This window comes from Leishmania braziliensis, chromosome 36, assembly GCF_000002845.2.
Source record: "Leishmania braziliensis MHOM/BR/75/M2904 complete genome, chromosome 36".
Lineage (NCBI taxonomy): Eukaryota > Euglenozoa > Kinetoplastea > Trypanosomatida > Trypanosomatidae > Leishmania > Leishmania braziliensis.
Window position 1 is genome coordinate 1,460,458 of NC_009327.2, and position 15,504 is coordinate 1,475,961.

At 55.1% G+C, this 15,504-nt stretch overlaps 4 protein-coding genes across 4 annotated transcripts; all 4 read left to right on the forward strand.

Annotated features, from left to right (window-relative positions):
• Window positions 1-1,997: 1,997 nt before the first annotated feature.
• LBRM_35_4030 (conserved hypothetical protein) lies at window positions 1,998-4,868 on the forward strand (the record flags this gene model as incomplete). The annotated part of the gene is made up of 1 exon (XM_001568972.1): window positions 1,998-4,868. The coding sequence occupies one exon, from the start codon at window positions 1,998-2,000 to the stop codon at window positions 4,866-4,868; it is 2,871 nt and encodes a 956-aa protein (XP_001569022.1).
• Window positions 4,869-5,806: 938 nt separating this feature from the next.
• On the forward strand, window positions 5,807-6,940 carry LBRM_35_4040 (putative aminomethyltransferase, mitochondrial precursor; the record flags this gene model as incomplete). The annotated part of the gene is made up of 1 exon (XM_001568973.1): window positions 5,807-6,940. One exon carries the CDS (start codon window positions 5,807-5,809, stop codon window positions 6,938-6,940), a length of 1,134 nt encoding a protein of 377 aa, XP_001569023.1.
• A 2,332-nt stretch (window positions 6,941-9,272) lies between these two features.
• Window positions 9,273-9,665, forward strand: LBRM_35_4050 (conserved hypothetical protein; the record flags this gene model as incomplete). Its single annotated transcript, XM_001568974.1, has 1 exon — window positions 9,273-9,665. One exon carries the CDS (start codon window positions 9,273-9,275, stop codon window positions 9,663-9,665), a length of 393 nt encoding a protein of 130 aa, XP_001569024.1.
• Window positions 9,666-11,246: 1,581 nt separating this feature from the next.
• LBRM_35_4060 (conserved hypothetical protein) lies at window positions 11,247-12,182 on the forward strand (the record flags this gene model as incomplete). The annotated part of the gene is made up of 1 exon (XM_001568975.1): window positions 11,247-12,182. One exon carries the CDS (start codon window positions 11,247-11,249, stop codon window positions 12,180-12,182), a length of 936 nt encoding a protein of 311 aa, XP_001569025.1.
• Window positions 12,183-15,504: the final 3,322 nt, after the last annotated feature.

Below are 15,504 nucleotides of genomic sequence, written 5' to 3' on the forward strand. Positions count from 1 at the left end.
GCGCTGGTGTTTTCTCCATGTGCGTCTTTTTCTAGTTGCCTCCTCCTGTTTCTCTTTCGCTCAGGTATTGCTGATTTTCTTCCGCTTCTATCGCCTCGAATGTGCATGTGCGCACGTGTGTGTGTGTGTGTGTGTGCGTTTTGATTGGAGGAGTATACGTGAGTGTGCCTTACCATGGGGGCGGTGGTGCGTGCGTGCGTTTGTGCATGTGCGTAGGTGTGGCTCTCTCGCTTGCCTTGACCGGCTCTCTGTGTCGCCTATTTTTGTTTTGTCTTCTCCTGTGGGGAGAGTGCGGGTGTGAATCGTGCCGTTCACGCACTTAAGAGATAGTTCATGCTTCTTCCTATTTGTCCCCACCTCGTGGCACCCGCTCGGTTTGAACGGGGACAACAGGAACAAGGAATGTGTCTGTGTTGCGGGTGCATGTCAATGCAGTGTCTGTATACGATGCCCACTATTGAGAGGATGCTGACAACAAGGGCAGTGTGGCAGAGAGGTGTTGCTGCAAGTGGCTATTTTTATCGATTCGCACTGCGATAGCGCATCTCTTGATCGAGAGAAGAGAGCGGAAAGGCAGCAAAAAGAACAACAGAAACGTAAGAATAACAACGGCGAGAACGACCCCAAAGCACACGAGACACCAAGCATGAAGGTGCTCCAGGGGACTCAGCGAGAGTTTGCAGGGGAGCGAGTGAGGAGGGGCCACCGTGTGTGCAAAGGGCGTTGGACATGAAGTTACATGTGCTGTGACGCTCGGTGCAATAGCGCACGTTGTGTACGCGCCGTTGCCAGCTCAATTTCTCGGGCAACGAGCAGAAAGGCTCCCAGCGGGCCCCCCCGCTCTCCTCATTTCTTAATGGGGCTTTCTCTCCCACTTCCTCGGTGCAACAGCACCGGTACTGCAGAAACGCTTAGGCTTTGATATTGTGTTTTCAGGGTGTTGTGTGACCTTCTCGCTGGCCTCCTCGTTTCTTGTCCTGACTGGGCTCTTCTTTTTCCTCCGTACGCGTGCACTTCCGCGCCCTCGCACACCGCTGTACACTGCCTGTGCTATGTGCGCTATTTTTCCCGCTATGTGTGTGGCTTCTTCATCCTTCTACTTGCTTCATCTATTTCCCTCTCTCCGTTAATCCTCCTCCACTTCCTCTCCCTGCTTCCCCCACGTCCTCACCATTCTCACATGGACGCGTGCTGACGTCTGTTTTGGGTCACTCATCTGCAGTACACAAACGTTGCAACGCCCGCCACCACCTCTCATAGATCAGCGTGGGACGTCACACCCACCCACACCCACATAGACATACTCTTTGATGACAGTGCTTTGTTATACTGTCTTCGCCTCTGCGTGTTCTCTGCGCCCTGCGCGTGTGTGCATTGAGTGTCAAATGATCTCTTTTTTGTTCTCATTAGATCGCCATCTGCTTCCCATTCAGCAACAAAGTGGCCTTCGCTCAGAGTGTCAAGTCCCTCCGGTTTCGGTTGCCCGTAATTACCTCCACGTCGCCTCTCTTTTCCGTGTCCGCGCTTACTCATACGCGTTGTCTTAATACTTTTCTCGAGAAGCGCACAGGCACACGCAGCCACATACATCCACGCACGCGGCGGCCTCTTTTCCTCCCCTATTCGCTTTCTCATCCTCGACGGCCACGAGGAGGAGACGGAAGCACAACGAGTGAGAGACGCCAACGAGAGGCGAATAGAAGACCCCAATCGAAGAGAAAAATCAGACAAACAGGAGCCAGTCGACCACCACCCTGTCTACCAACACGATCAAGACACCCTTGCGTCCGAGCCTGTTGTTGGCGGAGGTGACTTCATAAAGGTTCCTCTGGATTTTCTTCTCGTTTCCCCCTTTCCTCGCACTGCGCGCCTGTATTCTGTGCTGGGTGGTGACACAACGGGTGGCGCCCTCCCCCCCTCTCTCTCTCTCTCTCTGGCTGACATCTTTGGTCCACCAACTCCGCCTTCCGGAATCATCACTCCATCTTGTGTGTAACATGAGTGAGTCTAAGCTGATTGGCAAAGTAGAGCTGCTCGCCTGGGCCGCCTACACCACTGGCATCTCTCCTTGCGGCACGTACAGGGACTTGAAGGATGGACTTATCTACCTCGCCTTGGCACGGCAACTCTTCCCTGGTGAGATCGACAACGGCTTTGTGCGCCTACAGCGGCGCGGTGCTCGTGATGCTACCAAGAACTGGTCTCTGCTCACCAGTTGCCTTCGGCGCCATGGGATCCCTACCCACTTGTGTAGCCGACAAGCTGTCGAGCGCGGCCACACACGCCACTGCTTCAACCTGCTGGTTCTCTTCTACTTCCTAGTGCGCTTGGCCCGCGGGGATCAATTTGCGGTGAATTTTGCACAGCCGGTAGATCCTGAGCTCGCCGCTTTCCTGCAGTCACCTGAAAGTCTGCTTGCAGTGGATAGCACAGTGGACGTGGGTTTCGGCAAGGGCAGCACCAGCAGCGTGAGGGTGCCTGGCGTAGCGGACACCGAGGCAGACGGACGAGCGGACTCTGGCGTCCCTCTCAGCCTCACACGCTTGTCATTTCCTTCATCTGTTGCCTCAGTGTCCACGACGGCAGCGCAGGTGGCGCCGATGGCACTGCCTCACTGCTCTACCAGCTTATTAGCTGACAATTCTTCAACTCACCTCACCCCTCTGCCGCAGCGGACGTGGGCATGCGAGTGGAGCTTGACGCGCACTCCCTCGGATGCTGCTGTGTGGCGCGCACCTCACAACAACAGTAGTAGGGAGACGGAGGATTTGAAGCACTTCCCTAGCGCGGCTTACCACTCGACGTTAGCGCAGGGCGTGGCACGAGCACCTGCCCCGTGTGGTGGCGAACTGGCCACGGCACCTTTGTCTCCTCCACCCCCTCTTTTGTGCCCCTCTCCCTTCACCATGCATACTCCTCACTTCTACAGGCAGAACCAGCTGCTGAGAGAGGAGCTGCAGTATGTCAAGGCATTCAGTCAGCTTCTTCTGGAGCAGAAGCGAGGGTTGGAGGTGGCGGCTGAGATGCGTGCGTCTGCCGCTCTGCGCGAGCAGCTAGCGAAGGCGGAGCTCAACCATCTACGTCACGTTCGACAGGTGGAGGCGACACTGACAGCGGCGTCAGTGCAAGACGACGGTGCCACCGCTACTCCGTCGCCGCAACAGTGGGCAGCACTCGCGCATCGAGCGGAGACTGCAGAGGCCACTGCGGAGCAGCTGTATCGCGAGTGTCGCGAAAGCCAGCAAGCGTACGACTCAGCGCTGCAGCATCTTCGTCAGGTATTTTGCACTATCACTGATATCGCGGCGGCAGCTCTCTCATCAGGACCATCCACCTCCGCTTACACAGGTGTTGACGCGTACGAGGAGACCGTGACGGCTGCGATGATGGCGCAACTCACCGGGGCGCCTCCTGTGCTAAAGGATGCATTTCATGCGCAACTGCAAGCGCTGTTGCTGGCGCTGGCTAGCTTACGCAGCACCAATGCACGTCTTCAGCAGGATGCAGCATCGGGCCCGCCATCTCGCCACTTCGACGACGCGGGCAGAGACTGCGCACCGAGTCTCAGCGCCTTGCACGCATCTTCCCTCCCATTCGTGCGAGAAAGTCTCAAGACGGCTTGCACAGAGGCGCGCAGCGCCTGTCAAGGTGCGAGCCCGGACGTGCAGCGTGCCTTGCAACGCCTCACGCATATTGTTGACGTCCTCAGCAGTGACCTCGATGCAGTGCAGCAGGACCAAGACAGGTGGGAGCAACGGTGCCGCCGCGCGAAAACCACGACGACTCAAGTCAGTGCAGCGTCACAGCGAGTGTGTGCCGAGGGTGAGACCCAGGGGCAGCAGGTCTCGAACACCCGAACGGCTGACCTTTCTTGCCTATCCCAGGAGCGGCGTGCGCGGGCAGAGCAATCCCTTCAGGAGAACCGGAGACTCTCTAGACAGGTGCAGGAGGTGCTCACCATGGCATTCTCCCCACATGACTCCCACAGCATGCAGTGGGCAAACGATGAGTTGGTCGCGTTGCTCGGCGCGTACGTAAAAGCTCGCACACCATACCCTGCCATGGAAGAAGCGCTTGCCGAACAAGCGGAAACCATTGCGACGTTGTTGGCAAATCTTCGTCAGCAGCGGGAGGCGCGGGAACGAGCAGAGGCGCAGTTGAGTGATGACGAGCAGCGGCGACAGGTGCTAGAACACAAGTGTGCTGCACTACAGGCTCAGCTGTGCAGTGCCACCGAGAAGCTCGACACGCAGAGATGTGACTCGCAAGCGTGTGCGACAACCCCGCATCGCGCGCAGCGGGACAAGGCCTCTTCTTCTTCCTTGACCGCACTCGCGATTGCGCCGCTCGCAAAACTGTCCGCGATTGCTACACATGACACAGAGAAGCATATGGCAGTGAGTGATACAGCGCTGTTGGCTTATTCTTCTCGGCACGTCTCGAGCACGCCAAACCGCGGCACATCCCATGCGCTGTATTCCTCACCTCACCTGCCCGGCGCCTTGCGCTCCCTCGCCACGTCTGATGACCACGTGGATGATGTCGGGGAGCGCCGCCCAGTCGATCACCAGCACGGTTTTCACACTGATTTGCACCACCATCATGTGTCGCCGTCGTCTTTTCCATCAGCCTCACTCTCCTTGTCTTCCTCCAATGTCGCCACTGCAGGGGCCGATGTACCAAATGCGCCGAGAACGGAGCAGGCTGTCGTGGGGGCCTGCCTAGCTGCGCCAACTACTTCGCAGGTCAGAAGCACGCGGTTGTCGACAGATCCCCTGGCAGTTGCCTCAGGCCCATCGCTCTTGCTCTCAGCGGCGGAGCTGGAGCGGCGGAAGCAAGCGATCTTGCGCAAGTATGACATGCCATGACTCTGCAGAGAAACTGAAGACGGGGTTGAAAGACGAGGGAATCGACTACGGCTGCCCGTGTACCCCATTTCTCAATCAACTGGTTCAGTGGGATGCAAGCCAACACACCAGTGCGCATTCACACGCACACGCGTATAGATATATCTATCTATATTCATCCAGACTGACGCAGAGGTGTTGAACCTGATGACGTTGCACTCCGCGAAGTCGCCCGCTATCTTCCCTTCCTCTCCTCTCCTCCAAAACACACTTCACCCCAGAGTGTGAGCACAAAGGATGAACGAAAGTTGAAAAAGAAAATATGGTTCACGCGCTTTGAGCCGCGGGAGTCGCACAACCACTTTTCAGGGAATTACAGTCAACGGCTATCTATGAACAGCAATAACAGCCGAAGTAGCCCTATGAAAAGACAAGCGTACTGAACGGGCATGTGCCGAATCACCGCGTCTCACTTTTCTCCCTCTTCCCGATCCTCACGCCTGCATCGGCGTCTCGAGAGAGTGCAGTAGAGGATGTGTTTCATTCTCTATGCTTCCTGCATCAAACCCTTTTCTCTCTCCTCTCTCCCCTTGATCCCTCCGCACCTGCGCCTGCGTGTATGGGCTTTCACCGCTTCATCTCAACTGTTTCGTTGTTATTCAGTGGCACTCCTTTTATCCTATTCGTTTTCTTGTCCTTGCGCGTCGATTCATGCGTTCCACTGCTACTCAGATTTCTCTTTTGCTCTCTCTCCTACCACCACCACCACGCTGAACCTCCCGCCCCTCCACTACGCAGTTTCTTTCTCTTTCGACGCAACCACTTGCCCTGAGGACCCAGCCTCCTGCTCGGTACTACTCCTTACCTCTACGTTGTTGTCTCGGAGACTCTCCTCTCTCCTCCCTTCGACTCCGTCGCCACTGCCGCCTAACACCTCCTCACGATGCATCCCCACAACTATGAGCTCCCCTCTTAAGAAGACTGCGCTCCACAGCTTCCATCTCGCTCAGCAAGCGAAGATGGAGGCATTTGCTGGCTATCACATGCCCATCTCCTATGGCAAATTGGGCGTGTTGAAGGAGCACCTCTACACTCGCCAGGTGGCAGGTATATTTGATGTGTCGCACATGGGCCAGTATGAGGTTCGCAGTACGGACCGTGAGAAGTTCATGGAGTACGTCACTCCTGTGGACCTCCAGCGTACCCAGGTGGGACAAGGGACGCTGACCCTACTGACCAACGCGCAAGGAGGCATCAAGGACGACTGCATCGTGACGAAGATGGACGACCATCTGCTGCTTGTGCTGAACGCTGGCTGTAAAGACAAGGATGTCGCGCACATGGAGGAAGTGCTTCATGAGGGTGCGATGAAAGGTGCCGATGTGCGGCTTGTACCTCTGGAGCGCTCGCTCATTGCGTTGCAGGGCCCGCAGGCCGCTGCAATCCTCTCCGAGTTCATGGATGGCGTGCCGGACATGGACTTCATGCACTGTCGCCAGAAGGTGAAAATCAAGGGCATGGAGGTGCAAGTTACCCGCTGCGGCTACACAGGTGAGGACGGTTTCGAAATTGCCGCTTCGGACAGGGATGTTGCGACGCTTGTGGAGCTTCTCTTGTCGAGGAAGGCGGAACTAATTGGCCTGGGCGCTCGCGATAGCCTTCGTCTGGAGGCGGGCTTGGGACTCTACGGCCATGAGATGACCGAGGATATCAATCCTGTGGCGGCTCGTCTTATGTGGACCATTTCGAAGCGGCGAATGGAGGAGGGCGGCTTCATTGGCTACGAGGCCATCAAGAACTTCAGAGACAACGCCAGCAAGGGTGCTGTGCCGCGGCTACGTGTGGGCCTCGTTTCCACTGGTCCGGTTGCTCGCGAGAAGACTGTGATCGAGGTGGATGGGAAGCAGGTGGGCGAGGTGACCAGTGGCTGCCCGTCTCCTTGCTTGAAGAAGAACATTGCCCTCGGCTACGTGGATCGTGGTTTGGCAGCAAAGGGGGTGAAGGTGGACTTGGTTGTGCGGGGCCGCCGCGTGCCTGCTGAGGTGGTCACTCCACCGTTCGTGCCTGCTCACTACTACCGCAAGCCCAAGTAGAGCGACCGTATGCAGACACACACTTTGCTCGACTGACGTGGCGCCAAGGGGGTGAATAAAGGGAATGCGGAGCAGTGACGGTTGCAGCCGAAGAGGAGGGAAAGGCGCACACCGACGCCACACCCCCTTCACCTCCACTCTGGTCCTCGTTTTTTCTTACCTGAGCCCACATTTTTTCTACGTTCCCACTCCTACTTCGTGTTTATCCGAGTCCGTCTCTTTTTGGGTTTCTCCTTGAACGCCCTGCATTGCCTCTTGCCCTTTCCAGGGTACGGACTCCTGTATAGATGTTTTGTGTGTGTGTGTGTGCAGGATTGAGTTTTTCTCCACTTCTGCCGTCTACTCATTCTCAACGATGCCTCAATTCAAAGTCGCGCAATATCGCAGCGGTTATCGAAGGAAATGAACATTGCTGCCCTTCGTTGCCAGCGAGTGTACCCTTCCAAGATGCACACGTCTTCCGCCTCGTGCCACCCATACGCGTACACTCGTTTGCACGTAGAAGGTGTACCCCACAGTTAGTCTTCACTTTCCGCATATACCCACCATGTAGGTGTGCCTGTGCACTTGCTTATCCTTAGCTTTTTCTCCCTAAACCTCAGAGTGGTGTCGCTGCTGCGGCTTTTTTCTTGATTTGTGTTTCCCTCTCAGTAGATACCTCAGCGCGTGGCATCTCACCACCCCATTACCCCCACTCTCTCTGAGTGAGCCACGCAGTCCCTATCCTTGCCAATGCCGAACCACCTCAGGCGGTGACAGGGTCAAGCACAGACTACGCAGGGAAGCCAGAGCGGTGCGTCGCTACTGATATTGGCGGTCGGGTCCTGGATGGCGTTGCATTGGAACGAGCTGCGACAGTGCACGTCTGCACCAGCCACGTGATGAGCACTGTCCACGTCACCTGAGCGTACCTCACGCGGCCCTCGCGGCCCACTGGTGTAGGGAGCCCGAGCCACCTCGATGGATGCACCAGGTGGTGACCGGCATCGTGGGAGCAGCTGCGGGGCGGGGGTGGGCGGGCAGGGTGTGAGACAGGACCCGCGCCCGGATGGCTGTCTCGGTGTTGCTGTAACGTCTCTACGGCTGGTTCGCAGCACGCAACGGGTCTGTGGCAGGCCGGGGCAGCGTGGAGTTTCACTCATGCTCTAATCTCAAAGAATGGGCATATTGGAGGAGAAAATTGTCTTTGGTATCGTAAAGTGCGGTTACGTGTCTTCTGTGTTTCTTATTCGCCCTTCTTTCTCTGTAGCTTTTCATATCGGGACCGCTTTATTCGCCACCCGTACCCCTCGAGGGCGCACGGGCTCCTCTTTAAACGATTGTAGGGCAACTCTAAGTTGGTGTGTGTGATTTATTCTTTCGGTTTACTCTCACCCTCTCCAGACACCTTTTCCTCCCTCCACCCTATTCTTCTTCCTCCCCAACGCATGCCGATGCGAGTTTGATGTTATGTGGTGTACCACGCCGCCTCGATGAAACGCCTTGTTTGTTGTCCTTCTTCCTTTGCCTTTGCCGTCGCGTGCCGTGCGTCACCCCCATGGCTGTCCGCCTATAAAGCCATTCTCGCCTCGCTCTTGTTTCTCTACTGTATATGAATGGAGGCAGCTTGTACTGAGCTGTAGCAGTTGACCATCACGCCGCGGGGCAGGAAAAAGAGGGACAGTGCAGGACACTTTGGATGGAGTCGATTAACTTAGAGGTGTATTATGGAGCACTGAGGAAGCGGCACAGACAGAGGAGAGGGAGATAGCATGATGGGAGGCGCCGGCTTTCGTTCAGTGAAGGATGAGAGTGGTAGCTGGAAGAGAGGCAAACGAAGCTTATTTGAAAGGGAGAAAGACGGGAAAGACATGTTCTGCCACGTAAATTTATAGGCCCCCTTCCCCAGGGACATTAAGGGGAGGGGAGTGACATGAGCAAGCGGTGAGCGTGCAGGTTCTGAATCCCGAGGTAGCACCTGATTTGCTCTGTTCTCTGCGCCTACTCACGCTATTTGACGTATACGTGGGTGGGCCCCATCTTGCTTAAGTTCTCAACCCGCACGCACATCTGTGCCCTGGGTCTTCTCTCTTCTCCTCGCTATTGCGTCATTTTATTATCATCTTATTCGTTGCTTCTCGCTCTTCCCTGCTCGCCACAACTAACGCACATCTACTACCTGCGCACTCGCCTCTAAGTGCTCTCTACCCCACAGCAGCACAGCCATACACACGGTCATGGACAGAGACGAAGGGATACGCACCTGCACCTTCGGCTCTCTTCTTATCTCTGCTCTACATTCCAGTATTTCCTCTTTACTCTCTTTTGCTACCACTTGAAAAAAAAAAAAAGAATGTCGACAGCTTCGCTGTCGCAGAGTCGAGGGCCCTCGTCATCCCCATCCCCCGCTACTCTTCACCAACTGCGCTGTGAAAACGCTATGCTGCTTAAGGAGAAGCAGTTCCTGACGCAAGCGGTCGCCTCAGGGCCTTCCACCTCGGCCCGTGTCAACAGCGTTCGCTATAATGCGGATGCAGTGGAGCTGAAGTTACTCATGGCCTACCAGATGGCCTCCGAGCTTCACGACGCGGAGGGCTGCCGGGCTGCGGAGGTGCAAATGCAGCAACGCGTGGCTGAAATGGCCACCAAGGTGAATAAGTTGCGCCAGCTGCTGGAGATGGTTCAGAAGGACGTGCAGGAGGTGTTAGAGGCGAGCGGTGGCTGGGAAAGGCAGGCTGCTGCGTAGAAAAATTCTGCTCTGCCTTGATGCGCTGCTGCACGGCTGCACAAAGCGTGAGAGAAGGGTGGTTAGCAGTGGAACGAGAGCTTGGGAAAGAAGAAGAGATGATCTCAGTAGACGGTCTTGCGTTAGTGCCTGGCAGTTGGTGCTAGCCTCCAAGGCAGCCCGCTCACCCGCTTCTCTACGAACCCTTCAGCCCCCCCCCCCCTTGATATGACCCTCTTGAGTGTCCTTTCTGTGGTGTTATGTTCTCGTGTACCGCTATCAATGCCCCTTTACCGTTTTTCTCTGTCATTCTCAGTGGTGTTCAGTTTGACTTAAGGGTGGTGTGCCAAAGAAGGAAAAAAGATCCGACGCGAGCGCAACAGAGGCGTTTTACAAAGTGAGCCACATCTTTCTGCTCCTCCGTGATCCTCGCAACAGGCGGACACCAAAAGGGAGGATAAAGGGGCCTATTAGCGCGTCACTGTCGCGCCACTGGGTGGTTTTGCGCCGGCAAAGCCGGCTCTTCACTCAAGGAGAATACTCTTCCTGCAACACTCCTTCATCCTTACTTCCCATTTGTACGCACTTTCACTTCCCCCGTTTGCTCGTTTTTTTCTATTTCGCGCTTCATCATAATGGTTTCTACGCCGGCTCATGTGACACACTTTTACCCACCCCTTCCTTCCAACCTTTCCTGCAACACTGGCTTTTGGCTTGCGCCTCATGCGCTCCTTTTCATTATGATGGTTTGAAGTTGGTCGAGGCTGTCACTGCCGGTGCGTTCTTATATACAGAGGAGCTCTCCTGGTGGTCTCCTCGGCCCTGTTTTTCATGGATCAAGATCAACAAACGTCAAAGTTGTCTGCTACCAAACTTTCTCGTTACTCGAACAGTTGTCAAGCGAGTGTATCTCACCCGCTCCTCTCTATATGCCACCCTTCTCCGCATTCACTCCTCTCAACACGCCCTTTCTTTCGCTTATGATTCTGTCGGCCCTATCTTGATTTCTTTCGATTCACCACTACCCGCAGCAGCCAATCCTCTTCTCTCTGCTCTCTTCTCTTGCGCTTTAACTGCGCAGTGACTACTGTTCGCCGTCATTTAATTCGCCCATCACTTTTTTGTCTTTTTTTTTTCTCCTGCTGCGGCTCTCGGAGCCTGCTCCCTCTCCCCCTCTCTCTAGCACCCATAGAACTGTGGGCAGGAGTGCCTTTCTTCCTTTTTCCGCCTCTCTATTTTGTTCGCGCGCTTCAGTACCTCTCTTTGTGACCATTCAAGGTGTTGTGCTCCACCTTGTCTCCACGGTCCCTTCACGACCTTGCGGCGCAGTTTCACTTCCTTTCTCCCCCTCACATTCACAAAGCCCCACAGACCTCTTATTGCTGCCTGATACTTCTGCTCATTGACGCTTTTTTCCTTCACTAAGCTTTCTTCATTTGTTTTTTTTTTTTCCTGGCGGAGTCGTTCTTGTCCTCTATCCGCACCTTTCTCCTTTTGTTTCCCTGCTGAACGTCTTCTCTGGCGGGTGTTTTGTTCGTTCGTTTGTGTGTGTGTATGTCTTCTCCCCATCCTTGACTCGCTGCGAGAGTGGAACAAAAGAGAATGGGGTGCTGCTGTTGTTACCTCTCGGATTTTAGGGCCACCCGGCAAGCTCCTCCATCGCTGCAGAGACGGCCGAGCTCTGTTGAACATCGCTCCTTCGAGCAAAATGTGTTCCATCGAGCAAAGGAGGCGACTAAAGCCAGATATATCTGCGACATGTGCGGCGCTGATGTCGACCCAATCCTCTTCGACGGCCACCAGGAGTCATGCCGCACAAATCATCTCCGTGCTATCTTAGCCAAGAATGCTGCGCTCCTCTCCGAGGCGAACATTCATCCATCGTCGTCGAAGTTTCACTACGAGGGAGCCACAGGAGACAAGGAGCTGTGCGTGGTATGCATGGATCAGCCTCGCTGCTACGCTTTTCTGCCATGCGGGCACATCAGCTGCTGCCAGGAGTGCACTAAGTCTCTCGATCAGTGTCCTCTTTGCCGGCAGCCGCGCGAGGGGCTCTGCCAGGTTTCCCCAAACGTGACAGCACAGTACGAGTGCAAGCATTGTCACGAGCTCATTGCACCCACACTCTTCGATGGACATCGTGAAGTTTGCGGCCTGCGGCAGCGTCAGATGCGGCGCGAGGCCGAAGAGGCCGCTGCCCCCGCTGAGGCAGAGGCTGTGGCCATAGGCGTGCCCGTAGACGATGCTGAGTGTTCGGCTGCGCAGCAATGCAGCGTCAAGACGGCGCTGAGCAGGAGCCCGCCCGTATCGGGTGTTTCCCCACCGCCTGCCGCTGTGCTACCCACAACGGCCGAGCCGATCCGAATCCCGGCACACTCGCACTCGAACGTTTGCTTGGAGTGCGGCAACACATATAGCCAGCTGGTGGTGTGTGCCCCATGTGGGCACCGCGTGCTGTGCTACACCTGTGCCCGGAGGCGAACGACGTGCCCAGTATGCTTAAGCGAGATTCGTGACACAATTGTGGCATTTGACTGAGGTAAAAGCGCTGCTTGCGCTGTGCCTTCCCTCATAAGGCACGCCCGACACTGTGCTTCGCGTACAGGACGGCGGTCGTGATGACGGTGATGGCGCAGAAGTGATCTTGCTTGCATGGGACTGCAGACTTCGCTGTATGTTGTCTCCTCGTTCTTGTAATGTAGTATATTTGACGCCCAGAAGAGACATGCTTAACGGAGACGAAAGGGGAGAAGCTCGACACCCATGCCGACAAAAAAATGAAAACAAAAAAAAAACAAATAGAACGTCGCACAAATAAAAGAGCGAGAGGCACGCTTTTTTTTTTTTTGCCACTCGCTCCCACGCCGGACCTCTTCATGGATGCTTGCACACGTGTGCAGTCGCTCAGTTTTTCTGCTTATGGAGCTTGGCGATTTTCGAGGCTTTTTGCTTCTTTTTTTTTTTGCCTGTGCCGTCACCCTCACACATATTTGTGGCTTCGGAGGAGGCAAACCATTTCAGAATCATAGCGCGGCTGATTTTTTGTCGTTTTTCTTCTCCTTTTGCCTTTGTTGTTGCTGCTTGATCTGGCCGCAGGTCTCGCCACTGTCGATTCACCTCCGCGCAATGTATGTGGCTTCCGGCGGACTTCATTTTTTTTTTCCTCCTCGCGTTTGTGTGCCAAGGTTGTATGTGTAGTCCACCTTTTGACTGAATATTGACTAACAACATAGAGCGATCGAAACGGGTGGCGTAGTGCTGCCTCTGATGCGTGTCTTTTAAGTGCTTTCCACCATCACTCTCTCAATCATTTTTGACAAGCGCAGAAAGCGGGCCGAAGAGAAGAGAAGGGAGGGAGGGGGGCACGGGGGGTTTGCTGCTGCTGCTGCCTCTCTTCTGTTGGCGCCCACAAACAGAGAATCTGCTGCTGCGTTTGTGCGGGCTTCCCCTCCCCTCTCTTAGAAGAGCGAAAAGACGGCGGGATGTTCTTTTTCTTTTTCTGCGGCGCTGTCCCTTTCCTCCATTTCTCTAAGAGCCCTCTCCTTCTCTTTCCTCTTGGTGTACGTCTGTGTTCATCGGAGACACCATTTGAGGAAAGGGCAGAGAGGGGAGAGGGAGTGCCAGATGTATGCTGTCGTGTCTCTTACTCCCTCTTTCTGCCCCTACACATGCCCACCACTCATTTTTTCTATCGCCTTTGCGTGTGCGCGAGATAGACTTGGCCAACTAACACCACCCATTGTCCCTTTCGTTGTCTTGCCTTTCCCCTCTTTCTCTCGCTCCTCGCGTTACTTTCTCATGTTTTGTTCTGCTTCTTTGTGAGTCTCGCATCTCTGCTGTGGTGTCTTCCAAGGCTCTTTTGCTTTCATTATTACTGCCGCCTTCCTCGCCATTATTTCCTTTCCGCATCACTTGGGGCCTCGCTCGTGCACACGCTCTCGCCTTTCTGCATACCTCTTTTTCATCTTCCTTTTCGTTTGTTTGCACGTCTTTGTCTCTCGATGTTGGCCGAGTCACTGTTTCTGCGTCCTTCCGGCTGTCCCCCTGTTTCTCTTGTCTACTTGCGCTCATCTCATCTCTTAATCACTTCACCCTTCTGTTTCGCCTTATTTTAGCTTCTCCTTTTTTTTCCGTGTTTTGTCTGCCACCGCTGTTGCTCGGGTTGTCTGCGACTCTACTACCTCCACTCCCTCTGTGTGCCTAAGGGCATTCCCCTCATTCTTCCTCCAACCCTGCTTTGTGTTGTAGATGGGGGAGAATGCGCAAACTGTAGAGGGGTTCTCTCTCTTTCTCTCTCTCTCTCTTTCTGCGCGTGCATGTGTATTAACGCCCTAGAAAAACGCGTCAACAGAAGCGCTGAGAACAACACTAGCAAAAGGAAGTAGAAAAAAAAGCTGCACGGAGGCTCGACATCGCAGCCCTTCGTACTCACAAGAAGGCTATACAGGCCTATCGCGGCTAACGTGTACGACTCACGCTGTTTTTACTGTTATTGTTGTTATTGGTGCGACTTTCTTCGGAAATGGAAGACGCTGGGTGCGAGGTGAAAGCGCGGTGACTTTGACCACACAACTGCTCTCTCTTATCTCCTCGTCCGTACGGTGGCGATTCTCTTTCCTTCTCCGTCTTGCCCTCTATCAGCGACATAAAGGGGATCAGCCCTCTCATGATGAACACTTGTCTACCTGTTCACGGATATAAGGCCTTTCACATGCGACTTGTGCGTTATGCAACTCCTCACTTTCCTTTGTCTCCTCTAACTGGGCCCTTGTGAAGTATGTGGCCGGGTCTCTCGAGAGATCCCCCCAAAAATAAGCTGGATGTTGCATGCACGTTGCTTGCAGGAGCACCTGTGAGCGTGTGAGTCTCTGTGCGTGTGCGTGTCAACTCTAGTTGGACTTATGAGCTTCCCTTTCCGCCTTCAGAGGAGATTACCGACTCCCTACAAGGCGCTCAAGAAGGCCCCGGCTAGAATCACAGTGCATCATCACACACCCTTTCTCCTCCAACTACCCCATTGACCTACATCATAAACCGACCAAACTCGTACTCTGCTGCAGAACCACCACCGGCGTCGTCCGCATCGCAGTTTTTTATTATTCTTCTCTCGCTCTAGTCACACCCCACTGGCGAGGTCTGCCGCGTACGAGCGTCCGTCCTACCGCCGCCATCCTCTGCCACAGAGGGGGGAAGGGACAGAGGACCCTCTTCCCGGTGATGATGGTATCGGGTGACAGTCGCACCCCCTCCGCCCCGCGATGGACTGTGCTACCACTTGTGTCATCCTAGGATGTCTCGGATGCTGTCGGCACATGCCCATTCCCATCTTCGCCGCTGCTGCTTGGGAACCTCTGTTACTTCTCCGAGCCGCGGCACGGTGAACGCGTCTGCGGTGACGACCGCAATCCGTCGCAGCGAGACACGCGGCAGCGGCGCATCTTCTTTGGCGTCACTGTAATCACTCAACCTTCGCTGCATCCCAGCCTCTTTTCCTTGTATTGTGGAGACTCCATATCGCTGTACTGACGCGGGGGCTACAGCCCTGCTATATCTCTGCCGTCTCTGTGCAACTTTGAAGTACAGTTTAGTATTTCCGGCGAGGGCAGGTGATGAATGGCGGTAGGAGGCTGCTGGGTGCACGACATCGTACAGACTTTGGCGCCGCCGCAAGGTGCTTCGCAGAGTCGAGTAAGGACTATCGAGAGCCGTAGCGAGTCGGTGCTGTATCCCCCGCTGCCACGGCGACCTGGGCTGACGGCTACGTCGATTCAGGCCGCGAATGCGGTGCGAGCACCGGCGCACTACTGATTCACCTCGCTGCATCAGCGATCCCATGCTAGTATTGCTGTGCTAGCAGATG